We start from the raw sequence: 22,881 nt of genomic DNA on the forward strand, positions 1-22,881 counted from the left end.
CTCTCTCTCTCTCTCTCTCTCTCTCTCTCTCTCCCTGATTTCCAGCTCGATCTACTGTCCTGTATCTACAATAATGCAAATATGTCTCGCAGTGAAACTGAGAACAAAGGCTTTTTCCTCAGCATCCACTTAATCACCTCGTCTCGCCTTGTGGCAGCTGAGACAGACGTTTGAAATGACTGTAACCACTGATGGTTTTGTTTGCTTTTGTTGTGCATTAAGAGATATCAGTCGTAATTTTAGCTTCTTTCATAACCACTCAAAAGCTCTTCACATCAGGTTAACCACCATCCTTAATATCAAAAGGACCCACACAAACATAACTATAAACAACTACATGTAAATATCTCAAAACCCTAAAAGCCTCCCAACATATGAGAAAGTATGAGTTTAGGATTTATAGAAGAGCCGATTTATAGAAGTTTGGAGAAAAGGATTCTTGAATCAGCTGTTTTTACATCTGCTGGCTCTGTCAGTTAAACCTGAATTTCTAAATGTCCAAACCACATCAGGGATAAAATGCACTCAGCATACGCACCTGATTTGTTGCTCGTCTTTGTTGATCTCCATCACTTCAAGGATTTCCTCCAATTCTAAAGAGTGCGTTACCTACCTGTCGGCTGCTTCACCACATTAACCTCTGAGACGCTGACTGTCCTCTGGACGTCCAAAAATAAACACATTCCACCTTCTGTATGAACTCACAATGGTTAGTGTGCATTCTAGAACAGAGAGCAGTGGAACACACACACACACACACACACACACACACACACACACACACACACAGAGGGCCTATATAATACAATGCAATGTTTTTTTTATGTAGGAGCTTTTACATTTCTTGCTGAGGATCATGAGGACACCACACCAGGAAAAAGTGACAAAACGATTGTTAGAATCAAACAAGAACTACATTTTGTATATGCTCATGATGTACTCTATCGTCCTTTGAAACAATGAGGACCTCATGATGCTGTTGTTAATAACACAGCTACAGAACGATTACAAATCAAATAAATGATACGTCTTTGGAAACATTTTCTTTCACTTTATAAACAGTCTGTTTTTGAGCTATGAATGTTGTGTCCATGGGCTTCTGTTTCCTTATCCAGTGTCGAGCAGTAATTTAATGTGCACGATTTATCTGAAGTAATGATGTCTCCACAAAACTGTGAGCATGACCATTTATTACATTTATTCAGTTGATTTGAGGTGCAACACTGGAACCCCTCTTTGGAAAACTTGACCTCAACTTGTAGGCCAACACTGCCCTCTGTTGGGCGCATAAGAGATCATCTCACAAAACTCAAAATCCAAAAGTACAGAAGAGACGTTCACATTTTTTCATCAAACGTTTTGGAAGCAGAAAAAAAGTTATTGTCGTTGTTTCTGTCACGATGGTGCACGTAAACATTCATCTTAGGCCACATTTATTCGTTTTTTAAGTGGGCTATATTATTGTGGACAGAGGAAGACAGGCTGGGGTGACGTTTCTGCATAAGGGGTGACAGACAGACAAACAGAGACTCATCAAGAGAGGCATTGGCTAACGCCCTCAGTAGCCTGTGTTCAATATATTTGAATAAGTCTACCATTTATTCATCCATATGTATATAAACACTTCAGGAAACCCCATTTGAATTCCCTGCAACCCTATGGGGTCAGGACCCCAAGGTTGGGAAAGCCTGCACTAGGGCCTTCTGCTCCGGGACTGCAGATAGTATTGCACTACATGTGCAGTCCTTGCAAAAACGACACAACTCGGGTACTCCTGATTGTTCCAAAAAAGAAGTCAAACGGTAAGAAGGGAAGTCACTCCAAAAATGTCCACCAATGATATCATTAACGTTTTCCTTCATCACAGTGCAAAAGTTTAATTAGTGCACCGTTACTTTGTTGTCACACCCAGTAGCTTTCAATCTGTTCAGACCAGACAGAGAGTCAGACAGGAAGCTGCAGAGGAAAAATAGAGGAGAGAGAAACACTTTCAGGTGAGAGAGAAAAACAGGTGATGAGAGGTAAACAGACATCACACTGGGCTATCTGAAAATGTGTGTAGTAATATAACAATAAGTTAATGTTTGCAGGAATTCACTCAGCTTATTCTCCAACCCTCGTTGCAGGTGTGCATCAATTGTGAGGAACACATTGTCTTCACACATGATGAAGACGTTTTGAATGTAAGGTGCCCAAAGTGCAGCAAAGGGAAGGGCCCTCACATGTGTCCTTGCCTGGGGCCTCCAATTCGCTCAAACCGCCATAAACACATAAGGACATCCTGTTTTTCAGGTCATCTTTTTCAATTTGGGAATTAGCTGAGCTCTCTTTGCCCACATGCCATTCACTGACAGTGTGTGAAACCTACAGAGGACTGAGAAGTGTTAGAAGTGCGCTCCAGGAAAGTGATCCACTTATTTATAGACCTTTAATTAGACTGGCTCTCTGGAGGTTCTACTAGGCAAGTGATGAAATCCCCCCTGCTCTCTGTGTGTCTTTCTCTTCTGTCAGCCAGCCTCTGCTCGAGCTCCCCCTCCCCCGGCATCCTGTATCAGTACTCTATCCCTCCCTGGCCCCCTCCATCACCACACCCTGCGCTCAACTTATGATGCACTTCATGGGTAGCCTACTTTTACCCTACATTGCTACTGGGGCTCCACTGCAGGGTTTACTTGAGCACACAGTTTATTTTGGACTAAACATCTGCTGAACGGTAAGCCTACCCTCTCTGCGTGATGCGAATGACAGGCTGTTTATTAACACTTCCTTTTCAAACTTTTTTGTAAACTCTCGTCTGTCCATGCAGTGCAGAAAACAAGTGGTTTTCCACTGTTTTGAAATGTGACTGCCCGACTGCTACTTATCAAATATCTCCTGAAGTGCATGTGTCTCTGTTTTCAGTTTCTCATAGTCTCTCGCTCAAGAACTTACTCAACAGGTCCGGGTTGTTTTGGTGGTACAGGCGATTGCGCAATCGAGCTCGAGCGCAGCGCTACTGTGCTTTGCAGAGAGGAAGCAGTGTTGTTATGAAACGATTTACTACTACATGTACAACTACTTGGAAACGCATAGAAATGTAATTCATATCAACCTTACATCTATTCAGAATGAAGGCATGACATGGTGTATACCTGCAGTAGAGGTGCACGCTTCGTTCAAAGTGACATATCTGATTTCTATATTAAGAGTTGTTGCTTATTGCAGGATGACACAGGTGGTTGACACACTTTGTTGAGACCCTGTGTATACTTCTCCTCGGTGCAAGAGCAGAAATGATGGGGTGCATTAAATACTATTTTGCATCCTCAGCTCAGTGCTTTTAGGCTGAGTGTGTGTGTGTTTGTGTTCAAGGTTTAGAGTTTGAGATGAAAATCTTTTGTTTGTGGTTCCCTGAGAGGGCTGAGAGGAGCTCTCCACATGCCTCACAGTCTCATCGTCTGAGAAGATTTCTAGTTTCCTTTTTTGTGACACTTCACTTGTTGTAATGTGCGCACAACGTCTTTGTTCACGGCTCATTGTGTGATTGTGTGCGCGCGTGCGCGCGTGTGTGTGTGTGTGCGCGCGTGTGCGTGTGTGTGTGTGTGTGTGCGTGTGTGTGTTTTGTGTGTCTGTGTGTGTGTTTGTGTGTGTGTGTGTGTGTGTGTGTGTGTGTGTGTGTGTGTGTGTTTGTCCTTCAAGATCACACTCCACTTCAAAACATGCAGAACCTACTGATTTGTTTTCAGGTCGTTTTTTGGCAAATGACACAAAAAAAAAAAAAAAAAATCAGATATTTGTAGGAATGTAAGAATGCAGAAATAATCTGAAGCTAACAGCAAATAAAGAAATTCATGAAGAAATTCTGACAAACCTCAGAATAAATATCTTATCCTTGAGTTGCTGACAAACTTAAATAGCTATTGCACATGGGTTTAAAGTCATTTTTATTACTCTTTATTTTATCACCCGTAGTTCGTCTCTTGATCTTTGCCTGGCATGAAAACATTTTTTATTCTCTGTTAACCACATTTCTTTTTGCCTACATCTGTAAAGTACTTTGGTCATCTTATATTTTAATCTGCTATAGAAAAGAGAAAACACTCTTAACACTCAACAACCAAATACACAGATCCTATCCAGTGGGATTCAAGTTGTTATTGCGTCTTGATGACATCAGTTTGAAAGTATTATGAGAAATGTCTCTACCCATACAATCAAGGCAATCATTATTTCCAGCTAATAGAGAAAAAACAAACTCATATAACCCTCTTCTTGTTTTCATTCCAAGAACAATAAATTGCTGTTACCACATGTAATTAAAATAGTCTGTTTTAAAGGTTGTTTTAACTCCATCCCTGACCTGCATGAGGAGCGTGTCATGAACTGAACATGTCTGTTAAGCATTTTGATGAGCTCATATCGTTTTAAAGACATCCATTTCTCTTGATCTGACTCTATCAATCACATTCCTGCAGCTTCTGAAGAGGCACCGCAGTCTGATGTAACACCAGCATAACGACTGTGGCAAGTGTGAATGCATGGAAACAGGAGCCAGAGGCCCAGACATCGGGCACACAGGATAGAGGCATTAAGAGAGAGAGAGAGAGAGAGAGTGTGTGTGTGTGTGTGTGTGTGTGTGTGAGGCACACTGACAATTCCACCAGATGGTAAACTGCATACCTCCGTGTCAAAGTCCCCATCTCACTGCTGCCTGACAGATTCCTGAGAGACTTGAAGCTCTGTAGTGAGACACTCTGTGCCTGCGCTGTCTGTAAGCACGTGTGTGAATGTGTGTGGATCAAAAAGCCTAAATCTTGTCCCTGATCTTTCACCCACATATCACTGTTCTACGACTGGCAGGAGAGGTGTACTTGCGTGCTTAGTGTACACACAGAGAGTGCTCTTGGTGTCGACATTAATGCCAATTAAAGTGCTCATCGGGTCATGAACAGGCCTGATTAGGTTACCCGTAATCTGCAAGAGCAGGAAAACACCGGCTGCTCAGCTGCTGTGTGGGAGAGCATGCAGAGTTTGTAAAGCGTTTGGGGAGGCTGCAGTGTTTGTCGTTGCATGTGAGCGTATATTCGTTTTGGGTGTGAGATTTGGCAAATACAGGGTGTGAGTCTGCCCTAAAAGCCCGTCGTTTGTCTCAGCAGGAGTCCTCATGGTGAACGAGATGGAAGAGCGCGGGGTCGAAGGAGAACTGCTTCTGAGGTGTGCTGGTGTCAAGGAACAAGACAACGGAGAGCTGGCAGGTAAAAGTACAAAACATCAAATATGAAGCCAGTCAGTAGGTCAAACTGATGCTTTAAGAAGCTTTTTAAATAGTGCCTCTGTGCTTCCTTTGAACATACATAAAGGTTTGTTGACTTTAATTTGTCTGTGATAAACTCCTGTTTTTATGGGGTTTTTTTTTCTCTGTGTTAAACTAATTTGAGTTTTTGGGGTCTGAATATATCAGTATCCAAATTATACCGTCATCTCAAGATGTACCGAAAATGAACAAATAAGCAAAACAGGTGCAAAGAAATGTCGCCCGTCTGGTCCTGTTGAAGTTGGAGATTATGATATCAGAAGTTAGAGTAATGTTGTTCTTTCCTGTTCAAGATTCTCCTTGTTCATTTCCACATCTGCATTACACACAGTGACAATTCATACTATCCCTATGCTGTGACGCTTTAGACTCAGAGCTGTCCGTGATTGAGATGAAACAGAGGGACCGAGAAGAGCGAGAGTCTCTGGTGATGTGGAAGAATCCTCTGCTCACTCTTTATTACTTCACCCTGGAGCTGCTCATCACCCTTAAAGAGTGGATACAGAGGTGAGACCAACAGCCCTACATCTCGTTCCTTTATTTTTGTCCCTTCTTGTCTCCGGCTCCATCTGTTTTTTGTTTTTTTTTTGCCTGAGACTCAGTAAGCGCTCCCTTAAGGGATGTCTCGATTACTAAAATGCATCTTAAGGAGAAGTAATGTGAGTACAGAGAACCATGAGCGAGGATGAACAGGTGTATTCTTTTGTGTCTTTGTGTTCCTGCACCTGTGACTTGAATAACAGGTGTGACACCGGCCTGTAATATGCAAACCATTTGTATTTAAAACATTATAAAGCACTTAGTTCCAACCATGTAATCTGATTTGACAAAAGGCATTTCCCGAGTGCTCATACGAGCCCTTTTCAGAGTGGGATTCTGCAACAGTGCCGTGACAAAGCTCCACCTTCATTACGTCTCAACACATTCATATTGGGGTCAAATTGATGTCCCAGTTTGAGAACTCACATGCTGATCCCATCTCACTCCAGTAACGCCTCTGTTAGTACCTGGCGGCACAGAGAGGGGATCACTTCACCCCCCTATTATGCCCCTGTGACATTCATAGTGAAGAGATGAATAACCAGGTTTATCCTGAATGTGATCAAAAGCAGGATAAGCCTCATAACTCAAGTCCATTGAGACACACTCAATAACATGCCACCAAAGCAACAGTCAACACAATCTGTTTTCAGTGTCTCCATGATAAAAATATACATACAGAAAATTATAAATAACAAAGTAGCTGTTCTACTAAAACATGTTTTACTACACAAAGTAGAAAAAGTGAACCGAACATGTTTGGGCTGCTAGGAATACAGGTAGGTCCCAATCAAGTTGTGTGCAGCAAATTAATGATTCAATGAATGAAAAATGACATAGTGGGATACCATGAGAGCACTATATAGTGTATGATAACGCTCACTAACAATTCGGACACCATTACAAAATGGTGTATTCACTATGCTATAGTGCATTTATAGTGAGTAGTTTGTGATTTTGGACACAATCTGAAACTTCTAATTTAACCTGAAGCTTCATTAACACAAGTTCTTTGGCAACCTGTGATGGTGGCAGCAAAGACCAGACCTGTTTCTGGTGACATGATCTGAGAGAGCTGGTTTCTACAGGGTCACAAACCTCCTCTGGTGCTTGATTCATGTTATATTTTGACCAAAGCACAGCACAGATGTTTCATTTAGACCACAGGGGACTGTTTGAAAAGGTGGAGAAGGGGTAGAATATGTCCTCTTTAATTTTGGTTACTGATATCTGTATCTTTATTAATTGTTTATACCAACATAGAACTTCAGCAGCTAAGCAGAGTTTTTTGTGTTCTTAGTTTTATTTATAAATGCTCTAGTGCTGCATTTCAAAGTTAGACTAAAAGAGGACATGATGATAGTGAAAATAACCCTAATACACTCTGCATGCTCTTTCCCCTACAGCCACTCAAAAGCACAACTACACATATGAAACCAGACAGGAGATGACCTTGGTCGTCTCTGTGTTATCAACACAGACAGGCTCTCCCTCATAGTTTAGTCTGTAGTCATGGCCTGCAGGAACTAATAATGCAAAACAAAACAGACATTAAAGCATCAGCCTATCCGTTTTTCTCTTAACCTTTCATTACTCTTCATTCTCTCGTAAGATTGAGCTGAAGTTGCCTCCTCAAGCACAAATCGCAACAACATCAGATAACACTATACGTCAAACTCCCCACCGCCTGCAAAACAACACGTCTTTTACACACCTAATACTCTTTGTTGACATTCAGGGCCCAAAAGAAGGTCAGAGTGTACGCTCAGGGAGGCCGTTGTGGTTAAGTGTGTGAGGACAACGTGTTTATTTTCTAAACTACAAGAGGATGTGGTGAGCCGCAAGCACCACGAGCAGCGTTCTGACTGAGAGAGGCTGCTGCTCACCAACGCTGAAAAACACATGGTGCTGTAACGGCTGCAGGGGAATACATGCAAATATGTTACGACTTAGTCTACAAGTGCGCAGAGACGTTTATCCTGAATGTTGATAGAAGTGGTTGGTAATTTATTGCACATGTACAGGGAGTCCTCAGGGCAACATGCTGCTCAGAGTTGTGGATCTGCACTTGTTTGGCTTAAAATGTAAATGAGGATAGCGGTTGTGAATCAAAGGGATCATGTGATGTATTTATTTGATGAACTGGTGTAATTTTGAAGCGATTATGGTCTACTTATTTCAAATTCTGCATTTCATTAACACATACCAGTGACAGCAGTATAATTCAGTCAGTGCTGCCCATTCAGTTATAAATTAGAAACATAAAAGACCAGTTAAAAGAGATGTCAATCCTAACTGAGAAACATGAGCACTAGGGCTGCACAACAAATCACAATGGCATCGTTATCGCAATATGAGCTTTTGCAATAAACACATCTCAAAAGTCTGAATTTATCGCAATAAAAAATGAAAGAATATAATTATTTCTCACACAGTTTGTGCACATTGTCGGTTTGATGGAGGGCAACATGCTGATGCAGTCAGATAAAGCTACAGCTCTATCTGACTGCTCCCGCTCCAGGGTGACATTTTTACCTTAAAATAAAGTTATTTCATCAGATTGTAAAGTCAGTGATACGCAGGGGCGTGTCCACAGGGGTGGCATGCATTTTCAATTGTGACTTTGACACAGTGGTGAAATTAGAAAGGGTAAATAAGTGATATTTATTTTTGTATTTTTTGTGCGCTCATCACACTTCAGACAACCCCTGCCTTAAGTCAGTGCCCCAGTTTTTTGTGCCGATCGAGACATGAGCTAATCAGACCTATTTGGTTTTATGAAACAGGCTGTACAGGTTAATTTATGCTGAAAAAAACAGGCTTTTTTAAATGGGTGTGTACGTGACTTCCGGTGCTTCTGCTGCCAACCTCAAGCGGACACTCGACGAACTGCTTAAGGTTGCTGCCTGCTTAATCAAGTAGTCTTGCCTCCGGGCAAAACTAAAATTGGTAAAGTTATCTTTCGTCTCACAGAGAGTTGCCCAAATTTATACACAAACTATAACTGGAGAATTGTCTGAACGGGGCAGTCCCTCTTGACCACTCTTTTCACCTGAGTCTACTGTTGCGTTCAGGTGCTCCTCGGTGGTCCAAATGTCCGAGTTGGGAAGTCGTTCTTCCGACTTCAGTGTGTTCAGGTGTTCACGTAACTTCAGTTCGGAAAGTTATATAAAGTTAAAACTTATATTTGAGCGAAAAGTTGATGTTACGTGAATTAATACAAATTATGTTAACATTAACAAAACATATTTTGCCCCCCATTTGATGACGATTCTGATGTCAAGTCGGGAAGTGGGGAACCTTCCGAGTTGTTGCGACTTGAGCGTTACTCAGAGATTTGTCCGACAGCACGTGAATGCACCTTAAGTCCGTCTCACCTTTCACATACGCAGGTAAACCGTTAAACCCACCGCTAAGTTTATTATACTAATGGGACCAAAAAACAAACAAACATGTGTTAACAATTAACAAACATGTGTTGTTTACAGTCTCTGGTTGTTGGTCCGTCATGAATGTAAATTATTATCACATCTGAACGTTAAAGCAGCCGTTACTAGCTTAACGGCTGCAGTTAGCTTTCAAACTTCAGTTTGTTCGACGGGAAACAAACAAGTTAATTTAAACTACTTTACTAAGTTTAAGAGTTTAAGAGTTTCTCTATAAACAAAAATGAACTACTTTCATTCACATTATTTAACTCTTGTAGTGTATTTTAATAAATGAGTCTCTTTCTTCGTTTTTTAAATAAATACTTTAAAAAATACTTTAAAATGTGGCTTTAAAAAGAAGCCTGCAATATTTTTCATCTTAAATGTTAAACAATTAAATTATTTATTTATTATATAATAATAATAATAATTATATAATAATATTTATTATTATTCATTTATTAATTGTTAAATATTGTGTTGTAGTAGCAGAAAATGTAAACGCACATGGTATACTATATGCCTACTTAAAAGTAAATTATTTCTCTCATAGCTAATACAATCCTAATAATAAAGGATGAGTTAAATCTAATCTTGCGTCATTGTAAGGATGGATAAAGTGACAGTAAAGGGTTACATATTTATGTACCTACATGACTATTATCCAATTGCTGCTTCTGTTGCTTAAGACTATTATGGTAGCTGCTTGTATATTTCCAGCAGATGTCTCTCTTTCTCCCGAAGATGAAATGAAATATACCTCCTCTTGCAACCTTTCCTTTCACTCACACTGCTTTACCTATGAACTAACAATTCCTCATCTTTCATCACACTGTCATCTGCACGTCTTTCTCCCTGCCTTTACTAATATTCACCCCTGCTCTCACACACTTGCATCGATCATTTTCCACCTTCATTCTCTTGTTCTCCTTCACCCAGGCTCTGGCAGCAAAGACAGACTGTGTTTGGCCTGCTGATCCTGCTTATCCTCCTCTCCATTGCCTACTGTATTGAAGGAACACACCAGAAGGTGACTGAACACCGTATTTATTTGAATTATTACCATTTTTTAGGTTTTGTGGAGGCCAACCACCCTAACAGTTTTTCAACCATGGCATAAATCCTAAGTGGATTAATTTAGGGTGCAATATTTGTTTTTACTTTTCTATAAAGGTTGCTGGCCTCTTGATTACAGAGAGCAGGTTACAATTTCTTACCATCTCACCACCATGATGCTTACTAATGCACATACTTTGTATGGATATGGATAAGGAGTTTGGGCAGGTTTCATCCCTGGATCCTCTTGTCCCCAGGATGGAGTGACTTTAGCAAGACAGTCAACACCAGTACTTTATTCTACTAAGGTTGAAAGGAGCGATAAAGCCCAGGCCTATATATAAAGGCCCTGTAAGGGGCTGCTCAATAAATCATGCTTTCATTATCACCTGGATAAGATGATGCACAGTAGAAAGAAAACAATACCGGAATTTCCTTACATAAGAAAATAAGCATTTCATATACCGGTAATGTTGATTCAAGTATACTCAGTGTGTGAACATTTTACGTATAAGATCAAGCCCTGGATACAAATGAATCAGTGCCAATTAGTTGAATCCCTGGCTACGGATCAGCTAAACTAATGTTGTCAGTTCAGTGGCAACTGCAAGGTCAGCTTGTATGATGGCTGAGGAAGGAGAGAGAAGCAAGAGAAATGTATTCTGCAAATACCTTGTGGAAAAAAAAAAAAGAACAGCATTTCTGGTTTTAGGAATAATTTCATATTTAGAAGATGTGCTACAAAACATTTACTCTGTTACACATGCCGAACAGCAGAACCATAGGAAGTTTAAGTTAAATATAATATGCACACTTCAGTATGTTTTTATCATGCATCTTATCTTCATTGCAACATTGTGCAACGTTCTAAAAAAAACAGATCTGCCTCATATTGTGCAGGCCTAGTCACTTTTGAATCAGTACTGCAGGAACAGAACAGTGCCTATGAGAGGATACTTGTTTGAACATCATATCAAACAAGTGTGTGCTCGTGTTAGTTTTTATGGCGACGTTCGTTTAATTATTAACTTCCCGCAAAGCTCACTTTGAGCTTCTAATCTTTTATTTCCACGGTGCAAACAACTGGAGCTGTCAATGCAAACTGTTCTATGTGTCTGACGAGAGCGCTTCCCTTTTTGTGTTCTTTTCCTGCTAGGAGCTGTACTACTTTAAAACCCACCTCCATAAAGAGTTTTTTTTTCTCGTAATGTTGACACTGGGGAGTTGTGTAATCAGTCCACAGTAACTTCACGTAACAATCGCCCATGGCTGGCACTGCGTTTCCCAGAAACCTGCCAGCAAAGAGAGAGGCAGTTTGTGGTGTTTTTTGTTTTGCTGGGTTTCCTGGGAAATGGAGTCTTTGGTCCCACACCTCCTTCCAATCATCAGTCCCCTCCCCTCTTCCGGTAATCTACACACTCCATGCTTCCTCCTGAAAACAACCTGCCCTGGCTGGAGGGAGGAGGTGTCAACCGAGAGGTGGATGAACAGGAGGAAGAGAAATAGAGATAAAGAGTTCTTGGCTTGCTTTACTTTACTAGTTGTGTAAGAGCTGGCTGCCACCAATAAGAATAATAGTTCTGTTGTTCTGTCAGTGTGCTGAACACTCCTACCCTACGGCTCTGTCCTCTAAACTCAACAACAACCTCTGTCTCTCTCTAAAGGTCTCTCTCCCTCTCTTTCTCTACCACTCACTTGCCCTCTCTCACCCTTTTAAGTGCCCTCTGTTTTGCACACTTTCACTCTCATACCTTCTCTCAGTCTGTCTCTCTCTGCCTTCCTCTCCTCTCCTCTCTCTGTAACCCCCCTTCTCCCACCCCCTTCTTGTTTTCCTCACACTCTGTGCATGTGTCTCTGCCATGTGGTTCACCGTCCCTCTCTCTGGCCTCTGCAGTATGTGCACTACATGGAGAAAAAGACGCTGTGGTGCTCCTACTGGGTCGGCCTGGGCATCCTCTCCTCGGTGGGTCTTGGCACTGGCCTGCACACCTTCCTCCTCTACCTGGTAAGCAAACTTTTTTCTGTCACCACGACAAGTTGTCCACCACTTTCACACACTGCAGTTATTCACTTGCCTCGGCATGTTTGTGACAGAGCTGAAGCTCAAACACAGTTAGCGGATGGTGTTAGTGGTGGTGCAATGACGCAGGTTTCAAAAAGGCTGTTTTGATGCTGTTGTTGGGTTGTTGCTAAGGCTTTCATAAGAGTATTATTAAAAGCTTTTGGAGGCTCCTCATGCATTTGCACATGCATACATGAGTGCGTTAGTATGGGGTTTGTGCGTGCGTGCATTTCAAAGTGGGGCGGAGATGAATAGGCGCTGTGGTAACCACACTGTTTTGACAGGCAGTCCAGGAACAATCGCACTCACTGACCCCTCTGACTGAGTGCACATGAGGATAAAAACACTCTCCCTCCCACTCTCTGAGTTCTTTCTCTTTCCTTTCTCCCCGCTCTCCTGCTCCCCACTGTGATGCCCCCTCCCCTTAGTCGTTCTCCTTTTTATGTCTCTCCTCTTTCTTTCCGTTTTTCACCACAACTCTCTCCGTTTCTGGGTGTTTTGCTCTGTTCTGAGCATGAGGAGGTGCTAGGTCTCTTCTGCTGATCAGATTAGGGTCCCTGAACATCTGCTTGTCTTCACTGCTCTGAGTCCATCTGTCATCCGGGAGTCCAGTGTCGCACTTGTGTGCCCTTGCCCAGTGGAGCTGAACTGGAAACTTTGAAGTGCGTTTCCACCATTCTGCTGTTTTTAAAAGCCAAACTCTTGCGCTCCTAAATGTAACTTGAGAGGTTTTATTTGACTCCCCCTTAGTGGCCAAGCTTAGTTTCTCAGAAGGATGTTAGGATGTCACCTAGTGTTGCACAGCTGCTACTGCATGAGTTGGTGTCAGTGGGTTCATGATAGAACTTGGTGATCCTTGCTAGAGGTGCTGTGGTGCATTTTTTATAGAGTTTAACTGATATTGCTTTTGGAAAAGCCGATACGGGTGCAGATATTTTTGGATTTGATCTACTAATGCATTATGCTGTAGTGGGTATTAAAAAAAACAATATATATATTTTTTAAAATAACCTGCATTCCTCTGAATGACAATCCCACTTTTCTGCATTTAATGTTTTCCATCAAATTGACTTTTTAAGGGGTAGAAATGCCTCTGAGACTGTATTCAGAACATTAGACTGTGCTATTAACCTTTTCAAACTGCTGTCTGTAAAGACAGACACACCAGAACCTAATAATGTCTCGTACTCTAAAATGAGTTCACTGATCAGACTTTGATTAAAAAAACATTCTGTGGTAAGTGAGGATCAATTATTACTTTGAAGATGAATTCTTTAACCGGCTGATTTAAAAAAAAAGTTTTAATAAAAGTGTTATGTAACACTGGCCTGAGTTACTAGCCCAACCCGGTTTGTTTATATAGGGAACTCTCTGCTTCCTCTCTTCAACTGTGAGCCTAAACCGCAAGAACAACATGACTGAGCTCAGAGAACTATAATTATTCATGTGATTTTTTTGATTTTTTTTGCAGAAGGCCTGTTTAAAGCAGCCATTGAGACGTCTGTGTCATTCTGTAGATTTCTGAGTCCTGACATATTTACAGATTTTTGACGGTGCATATTTCCAAACGACCTGTTTGGAGTACTGGATCAGTGATTCATAACTAGGTCACACAGTTTTTAGACCACTTGCTGACATGTCCCTAAATGTTATACTTGCGCCCTTTTTGGGGGACTGTTTCCTTCTTGTCCATAAAACTTTTGCTCATCATGAGAACATATACGAGGGCCTGGGTGTTTTCATGCTCTTGACTGTGATTTACACACGTCAACATTTGGACAGAACAGTGACTCTGTAAGTGATATATAAGTGCACCACTAGAGATGTTCTCCACTGCAGGGGAGAAGTGCTACAGCTTCTCTTTCAGTCTACAAGTTGGTAAAACTCTTCATGTGGTGCTATAAGAAGTGACTGTTAAAGGGATTTTGTAGACCCCAAACGTAAAGTAAACTTGACTTGAATTAAGATTTTATGAAAATGATGGTGTGTTCTTTATACTAAGACTGGATTATTAATATTAGAATGATGAAATCAAGTCTTTTAATGGATTGTAAAACATGTTTAGTGACGCATGTTGTTATGTTTGACTCTTGCAAATACACACAGGCGGCCTATAAATAATCATTTGACAGAAGATGAACGGCATTGTCTGGATAATATGTTAACCGTTTGAGCCATTTTTAGATGAAAATGTGACTTTATCATCTGGTTAAGTTTCTTTTCTGTAACAGGAAACTGTCTTGTTGTTTTTAGAGGGTTGGTTAGACAAATAGAGGAATGATTTTTCTATGTTTTGAACATTTGGAGAACAAATGTCTAAAGTTGATAAACGTCATGTGCTTCCAGCTTATAAATGTAATTACCCAAAACATTCTGCCAGATACTAATTTTAAATCTAGCATGATGATCCTTTTTCATAGCTGCTGATTAGATGTTTGTAACTGACCCAAGCTGTTACTTCAAACAATCAGTAGAGGGTGCCAGTGGTCTTAAGATGTAGACAAACTAGAAAAATCAGAGCAGACAAGTTTAGTAGTGCTTCTCACTGTTCCACATTATTGTGATGATAAAAAGCGTTCATATTTCTCTTGAGGGCTTTAGCTGATGATTTATATACAAAACAAGAACACAACATATTACATGGAGAGCCTAGAGCACCATAAAACCATTTATTATCACTAACAGACTCCAGTTTCTAACATCGCATTTCAGGGGTAGTGTTTTTTTTTTTTTTTAAACCTCTATAAGATTTAAGAGGGCATGAATGCTGGCAGGTCTATTAACCGTTAAAGTCGTCTGTAGTGTTCTTTTCACATGACATCACATGTGACTCTGTGAGGTCACATGACTTCTCCTACCTTCCCGGCTGTCGTCACGCGTCCGTCCAATTTCTGATTCCTTCAAAGGTCTTAACTTCTTTTATTGGAATTAATGCTTTCATTTCCTCCGGTTGTAGTTAGTGTGTGGTCACATTTTATACCGCATCACAGTTTTGACAGAATGTAGACCTCACTGAGCTGATCCCACAAGATGAAAGGTTTCCTTTTATCTTCTGTGGGATTGATATGAGTTTTTTGTACTGCTTATACAGGGTTTGACATGAACCATAACCCATGGCAACCGTGGCCACTGAAAATAACATTTAGGTGCCCCTCTGCGCCCATCAAGATTTATCCCTATTTTTAGGGCCCGACCGATATACGATTTTTGGGGCAGACATCAATTTCGGGAAGAAAAAAAATCAGATACCGATATATCGGCTAATATCTGTCTTATATCTATCTTTCCACTTGTGGATATATGGTGAAGAAAGCAAGATGGACAATCAACTGGAAAGTAACTGAGCATGTATGTGCATCACCACTTGACACTCTGGATGGTGATGATGCTTGTTATAATCCATATAGCGCCCTCTGCTGGTGAAAGAGAACTGCTAGTGTAATACAATGAAACTCAAATGAAAATACAAATTGACTGGTGATGAATCTGATAATATAGGCACATATCTGCAATAAAATTAGCCCATACTGATAGTCACTGGATATGCTAATATCGGTCGATATTATCGGCTGGCCGATTAATCGGTCGGGCTCTACCTATTTTGCTAACTATGCAAAGAACTTCCAATACGACTTTTCTTGCTGATACTGATTGGACACTTCAACTTGTGAATCGTTGTATTTAAAGTACAAACCGGATTTCAGTGCACGACAACAACGTATGTATGTACATAACAGCACAGGCTTCATATTACTAACCCTGTGTGGGTTGGTTTACATGTCCAAACTGAAGCCTTGCAGAGTCTGTTAAAGTGCTGAATTGTTTACTCTAAATAATTGTGCATTGTCTGTTAGCAAAGCAATGTTGCTGTTCGCTTATGTCATGTTTAATATTACCTGAAATCAGCTATTATTCCTTTCAATCAATCAGTTGTTGACAGTCAGATGTTCTTATTGTGTATGCTGCTGGTCTGGCCAAATAAAAACAAAAAACTGGTGTCAATGACATTTTTTTAGGCTGCTCTCCCAATAACAGGGAATCCTCCGTTTAGGCCATATTGAAGGAATTTCCGATGTTCAGAAACAGATTTTTTTTTTATTGTGAGGCACCGACACAACACAGCATTTCACTTCCATAAACATCCTAATTCCTTTGTGGTACTATTCGCAAAGTCTGAAACAAATATGAAACACGTCAGTTCTGTTGCTGTTTATTTATGGCTGGAGAAGTTATACCTCCCTATGTACCTTTTATTATTTTTTTACTGGTTGTATTCGTTTAGGCGAACCCAGAAAGAAGATTTAACGTTAACAGAGTGGAACTATTTAAGCCTAAATCAACACGATGTCAGGTCAGCGAGTAATGAAGCGATACTGAGTAATAACGTCTACAACGAGTACTTGAGTACCCAACCCTATGACATAGTTAATAAGACATTTTAATTAAAATAAGTATTCATAAAAATATGAGTTTACATGTTATTGTCTTTTATAATTATCGACATGTCATAGTTGAAAAAGGCTGTGTCAAGTTGCACAAACTGCCATTTCTTTGTCGTTTTAGTTAAAATTTTCGACACCAAAACTGTACTTTGGTCACCAAACTTAAGGGCATTGTTTCCTGTGGAGTAGCTTGTGGGGTTGGTATTTCACAGTGCAAGAGTCTGTTCAAGAGGCATTTTGTAAGAAGTAAATGACCACACAATACTAATTAACAGCCTTTTTTGAGAACCAGTAAACGTTCGTTTGAGAGTACTGCAGAGCTTCCAGTAGAGGGGGTTGCATAGCCAGTAACATGCAAACAATCCCAGTCAATGAAAACGGAACAGAAGTGGCAGCTCTCCTGTTTCCTGACATGGGCAATTGCTGCCCTGCGTCTCCTCTCTGTGTTTGCATCCCGCTGAGACTGCGGGAGATCATTGTACAGGGACAGCACTGGTTATTGGAGGAAGATAAAACCCAGCAACTCATGCATAGAGAAGGGGAAAAAAGCACACTTCTTGGCACAGCATCAAGTGTATTTTATCCAGCTGCTCTGAAGGAGGAGGTAGTGGGTGGGTGCTTATAATACAGGCCATGAAAATAATAAAACCAGGCAGGAACACTGGAAAGATCTCATTTCGGCAGGAGCTGAGGAGGCGAGGATCAGAACATGCACATGCACAGGGAAAGCCCTGCACCTGCGCATGTACTATCCGCTATAATTGTTATGAAGATCACAATAATGAGTGGGACCGGCTTTCATCCCCCACTTATGTTTTTGATTGTTTGTTTTTAGTGACAACTAGTGTCACTGCCCTCCATAAATCCCCTTTTAACGGAGAAAGGTTTAGCGATGACTCTCGAAAGCTTGGGAATGCTGTAAATATTTTAGAAGAGAGCTCATCTGAGTCATCCACCATTAAATTACTTTCAGTAATGGCTGTTGCCATTAAGTCATTATGGGCAGCATGAAAATTGTTGTGCTCGACGTTAAATCAACAGCAACAAAGAATTAAAGTCATTATAATTGAAGCCGTGCACGTTGCTGTTTACATAATAGCAACGAGGGAAGTCTCCTCTTTTTTTCCTCTTTTTCTCCTGGCTTTGAGATGTCTCATGGGGGAGAGAGGTGTGTGCATGTTGTGTCTTTTTGGGAGCATGAATGTCAGTAGCCACTGGGAAAAACACAACACCAATCATCCAGAATTTAACCATGTTTGTTGCCCGTTATGACTCATGATTTACAGTCCCTTGTCTTTCAAAAAATACACCAGGGGCTCATCTAAATAAAGGCAAATTTTGCAGCTTTCTAAATTCAGTTGCATTTAGGACCACTAAATTATATGTTACAGAGGAGGTTTGTGTAGAATATACAGATTTTCCCCAGCAAACCCCCTGAAATTAAGTTTTGGCTGTTGGCAATTACCAGGAGCACAGCCTTAATTAGCGCCAACGAATGCTGTAAGCGCCGAGCAGGTCTGAGAGTGTGGCTTCCACACACTGACTGTCCCACTAGTGATGTTACAATCACACACTAACGCACACTGCTACTCAAAAACTTAAAAGTTTTCCACTCTTATGCTGTTTTAAGTGCAGTCTTCCCACACATTCACAGCCTGACAAGAACATGTGGGTGAGCGAAACTCGGTCACAGCGTGGAAGGGCATCAGACAAAGGAGTGGTATGTGTGTGTGTGTGTGTGTGTGTGTGTGTGTGTGTGTGTGTGTGTGTGTGTGTGTGTGTGTGTGTGTGTGTGTGTGTGTGTGTGTGTGTGTGTGATTGTGTTGCACTACCCCTCACTCACCTGATCATTCCCATTGTCTGGCATTACAGTGACGAGCATCGCTACATCCCGTGACCAAACAATAGGGCACCTTCATGTTCTCAGAGACAGAAACCTGGCTGCTTTGTTTGAGCTGTGAGTCACAAACTCCTTCCTGTCGCTTTGTCCGGGACGTTTTCCACCAGTCATTGGAGTAAATTCTTTTTTGTTTTTGTATTTAATTAATCGAAAAGTTTTGATTTTTTTTTTCTGAACTCAGTGCTGATAATAGTCTTGGTTGGCCTCTCATCCGTGTTTATTTTGATGGGCATGGACTCGGGGCTGGTAATTCATTTTTTCGCCTACATGCCTCTGTGACTGGTGGATTAAGAAAATCTACCAGTCACTCTTTTTTTTTAGCCTTCCACTTTATTTTAATCGGCAGCATTATGTATTATTTCAAATCAAGTGACAGGCTATGTTATGAAGGGAAATGTTTCAACTATTAGAGAAAACACTGACATGCTCTTCTTCTCCCTCATGAACAGAAAAATATTTTATTTAGTGATTTAATTATTTTGAGGCTCTTAAGAGCTTCCATTGCAGCTTATGCCCTCAAAGGCGAACTCATTTAGGTGATTTAGCTGCAAATTAACCTCGACTGAGAAGTTGTTCTTTCAAAAGCATGTGTTTAAAAATCTCTCTGTAATAAAGTAATAAAGTAAATAAAATTACTTTTATTTACCAGCCACAGTGACGGGGAAGTTGAGCAAATTCACCCGTCACTGCAAAAAAAAAAAAAAACACCCGCATTTGGCAGGTGACGGGTGCTAACTTCCAACCCTGGCGTGGACTCCGGGTTTACACTCTGACTGCCAGGTTATGATCCATTGAACGAGGAAGACTTTTCTTGTCTTTGCTGTTCATGCTTTTTGTCTCAAACATGACTCGATATATTTTTTTAACTTGCTTTTAAAGACATCATGTGACATTACAAAGGATAAAAAATAAACTAAAGCGCAGAAGAAGAAAACAAAGACACAAACAGCAAAAAAATTAATCAATCTAATTTTAGTGATGCTCAGTTATGATGTATGATTATGATGATTATTTAATTAATATTGAGGTCATGATTATTAAACACATTTTGAACTAAAACAACATTTACACTTCAATATTCTGAAAACTTTGAATACAAAGATATCATGATAATATAAACATTCAACTGGGTTTTTGAGCAAATGGTGATCAACCAACACGATCAAATATATCAACCAACACTTTAAAACATTTACCACACACAACAAAACCTTTGGACAAAACGACGCAACACAACACTAAGCACGGTAATTGATTATCTTTTATTTTTAAGATTCCTGAGAAGACAAAACCATGATTAAAATTGATTCTCGATTAATTACCCAGTCCTAGCTGATTATTTAAATCTCAAACAGGCAAACTGTTATCATAAATACTTGTGCCTACATAAAGTTGACACATACATCTTAATTCATATTTAATTCATCTGTAAATATTACCAATCATTTATAAAGGAACATTATAAACACACTTCATCTTTAAACCAGAGGATCATTAGAGGTTTAACTACCTCTCACTTTTTTCCATCTCTAAAAAATTTTGAACCTGATTTCTTATTCTTGTCGTCATTTTATTTTTTACCTTGAGATTCTTTATATTTAATAAATTAGATCCTTACATGTTGAGTGAATTACTTTATCATCTTTTAACCAATTATTTGTTATTTGTGTAATAGTTGCTGCTGATGATTCAATCTCCGTTTAGGGTGTAAAATCTTAAAATCTTTGGACATGGATCGATACGTCGATTCAGGAAAAGTAGCTGCAGCTCCATCAAACACTCTTAATACTCCTAGAAGAGTTGCTATACAGTCATATATAAAAACATTTACCCGCCCTGTGGTGGATCGCCCTCTGAAATGTACTTATCAAACGGAGAATCTACCCACATTTGGCGCTTTGCGGGTGTTAATTTCGGACCCTGATTAATTAAAGGTGTGAACCTCTCCATTTTTCCCATCTCTCTTTAAAAAATATGAACCTGATTTTAATTCTCGTGGTCTTTTTTTTTTTACCATGAGATTCTTTATATTTAATGTATTAGATCCTTCCATCTTGAGTGAATTACGTTATCACCTTTAACCAATTCTTTGTGATTTGTGTAATAATTGCTGTAGATGATCAATAATTAGTCGAGCCCGACTGATTAATCGGCCAGACGATATTAGCATATCCAGTGACTATCAGTTCCGGCTATATTTATCTCTGATATGCGCCGATATTAAATCGATTTATTCACCAGTCAATTAACATGACATTTGAGTTTCATTGTATCACACTAGCAGTTCTCTTTCACCAGCAGAGGGCGCTGTATGGATTACAACAAGCATCATCACTAAGAGTGTCAAGCAATGATGCACGTACATGCTCAGTTTCCAGCTGAGTGACAATCTTGTCTTGGTTGTATATCTTTTCCACAAGTGTTTGACATGTGTTTATTTGTGTTTATTCATGAAAGTTTTGACGCAACAAATATGTATAACTATATTTATATATTTATGAAGAAAAGATATCGGCTTATTTATCGGTTTCAGATTTTTTCCTCTCCCCAATGTTGATATTGGTATCGGCCTAAAAATACCATACTGTTTGCACCCTAATAATAAGGGTGAAAAATCTTCAAATCTTTAAATCTTTGGATCTGGATCGATACGTTGGTTAAATCACCATCAATTCAGCTTTGTTGATACAAAGTGAAAACATTGATCAGTGTTGTCACAAGTTAGATACTTCTGCTGATACTTTAGTCAATTTTGTAATATTTTCTATGAAATATTTGTATTAAAATGGATGTTTGTCTTTTAATTGACTCAAGGAGTTTAGTAACAGAAACATACAATTATCTTTTCATCATTTTTATGGAAGTACGATGTGACTTAAGTTGGTCTGTGATATTGTGGGAAACTTAGTGAAAGTAGCATCATGGAGCTCCACAAGCAAACGAAAGATTGAAGTTCTTCCCTCTCTTGCAGAGTTTAGGATTTTGATTTCTAGCCTCTTCGTTTCAACTGTCAGTGCTTTAATTGAGCTCAGTTGTTTTGTTAATTGAGTATAAGTGTTTTTTGTTGTTTTTGCTTCTTTAATGTCGGTGGCATTGAAAATGAGGGAAAACACAATGTCCTTTCAAGATTAAATAAAGGTATGAATTGAATTGCATTTTTTAAATTGCTCTTTGAAATGTTGAAAACTCGTGATTTTACCGTCCTATTGAATCACAAACTTTGAACTTTGAACTCTTTAGAAAGTCTTAATTGACTCTATTGTAAGTCATGTTGCCGTCCCTGTCCGTACATGACTGGTGCAGCAGAAACTCCTCTCTTTTCAGCAAAGTGAGAATTGATACCTCTCATGCATGTTACCCCTAACGTGGTTGACACATCAGGATCGAGTTCAGGGGCTCTTTGAAAAGGTGAAAAGTGACTCTTGACTCACCGGTGACTGGCAGTAACGGATCTCTCTCGCTTTAACTCCAACTCCTCTTAAATTCAATTTGAAGCCATTCATTTTTTACTACATCTAGCTAGTGTGTCAGAACTTTATCGCTCAGATTTGATCCCCTGCACTACTGAAAAGGCAGGATTACATACGCACGATAGAGATATGTTGGTTGGGAATTTTACACGGGTAAGTTATGGATCTGCAGCTGCACCCGAGGGGAATTCTCTAACTTTGTGTTTAAATTTGAATTACCACCAACTGGTTTGAAATACCCCAGAATAATTACTTTCTTTACTGTTTTAATGAATTAATTTTCGTCGCCATAAAAGTGGGAGGCCTGGGAGACGTCTTATGTCTTACTCATCTTCACCATCTCCTTTAAAGTTGAATACCAGAGAGATGTGTAAACGGGAACTTAACGGCATCTCAATTTTAACTGTCACACGCCAGCCATCCAAGGCATGCGTCTGACTGTCTGTGTCTTGGAGGCCCTGGGAGTCCTGTTAATACCAAGTACAATAACCATTCAAAGACACACACACACACACACACACACACACACACACACACACACACACACACTCAACATCCACAGAGCCCACAGGAAGCAAATCCTGGGCCAAAGTGGGCTTAGTGTGTAGCCAGGCTGGAAGGGCTCCAACAACCATGCCAGAACGAGCCAAACCTGACCAGACCAAACCAGAGTGCTGCTGGCACACTGCA

At 40.1% G+C, this 22,881-nt stretch overlaps 1 protein-coding gene across 1 annotated transcript in view; it reads left to right on the plus strand.

The window, feature by feature from the left end:
* Positions 1 to 2,559: 2,559 nt before the first annotated feature.
* Positions 2,560 to 22,881, plus strand: part of LOC132988471 (vacuole membrane protein 1-like) — a 74,016-nt gene continuing 53,694 nt past the window's right edge. The window contains exons 1-5 of the mRNA XM_061055891.1: positions 2,560 to 2,713; positions 5,136 to 5,234; positions 5,662 to 5,800; positions 10,201 to 10,291; positions 12,212 to 12,322. Of these exons, the coding sequence (XP_060911874.1) occupies positions 5,144 to 5,234; positions 5,662 to 5,800; positions 10,201 to 10,291; positions 12,212 to 12,322 (432 nt within the window). The 5' untranslated portion in view covers positions 2,560 to 2,713; positions 5,136 to 5,143. The remainder of the gene's footprint in view (positions 2,714 to 5,135; positions 5,235 to 5,661; positions 5,801 to 10,200; positions 10,292 to 12,211; positions 12,323 to 22,881) is intronic.

This window comes from Labrus mixtus, chromosome 14 (genome assembly GCF_963584025.1).
Source record: "Labrus mixtus chromosome 14, fLabMix1.1, whole genome shotgun sequence".
In the NCBI taxonomy this organism is placed as follows: domain Eukaryota; kingdom Metazoa; phylum Chordata; class Actinopteri; order Labriformes; family Labridae; genus Labrus; species Labrus mixtus.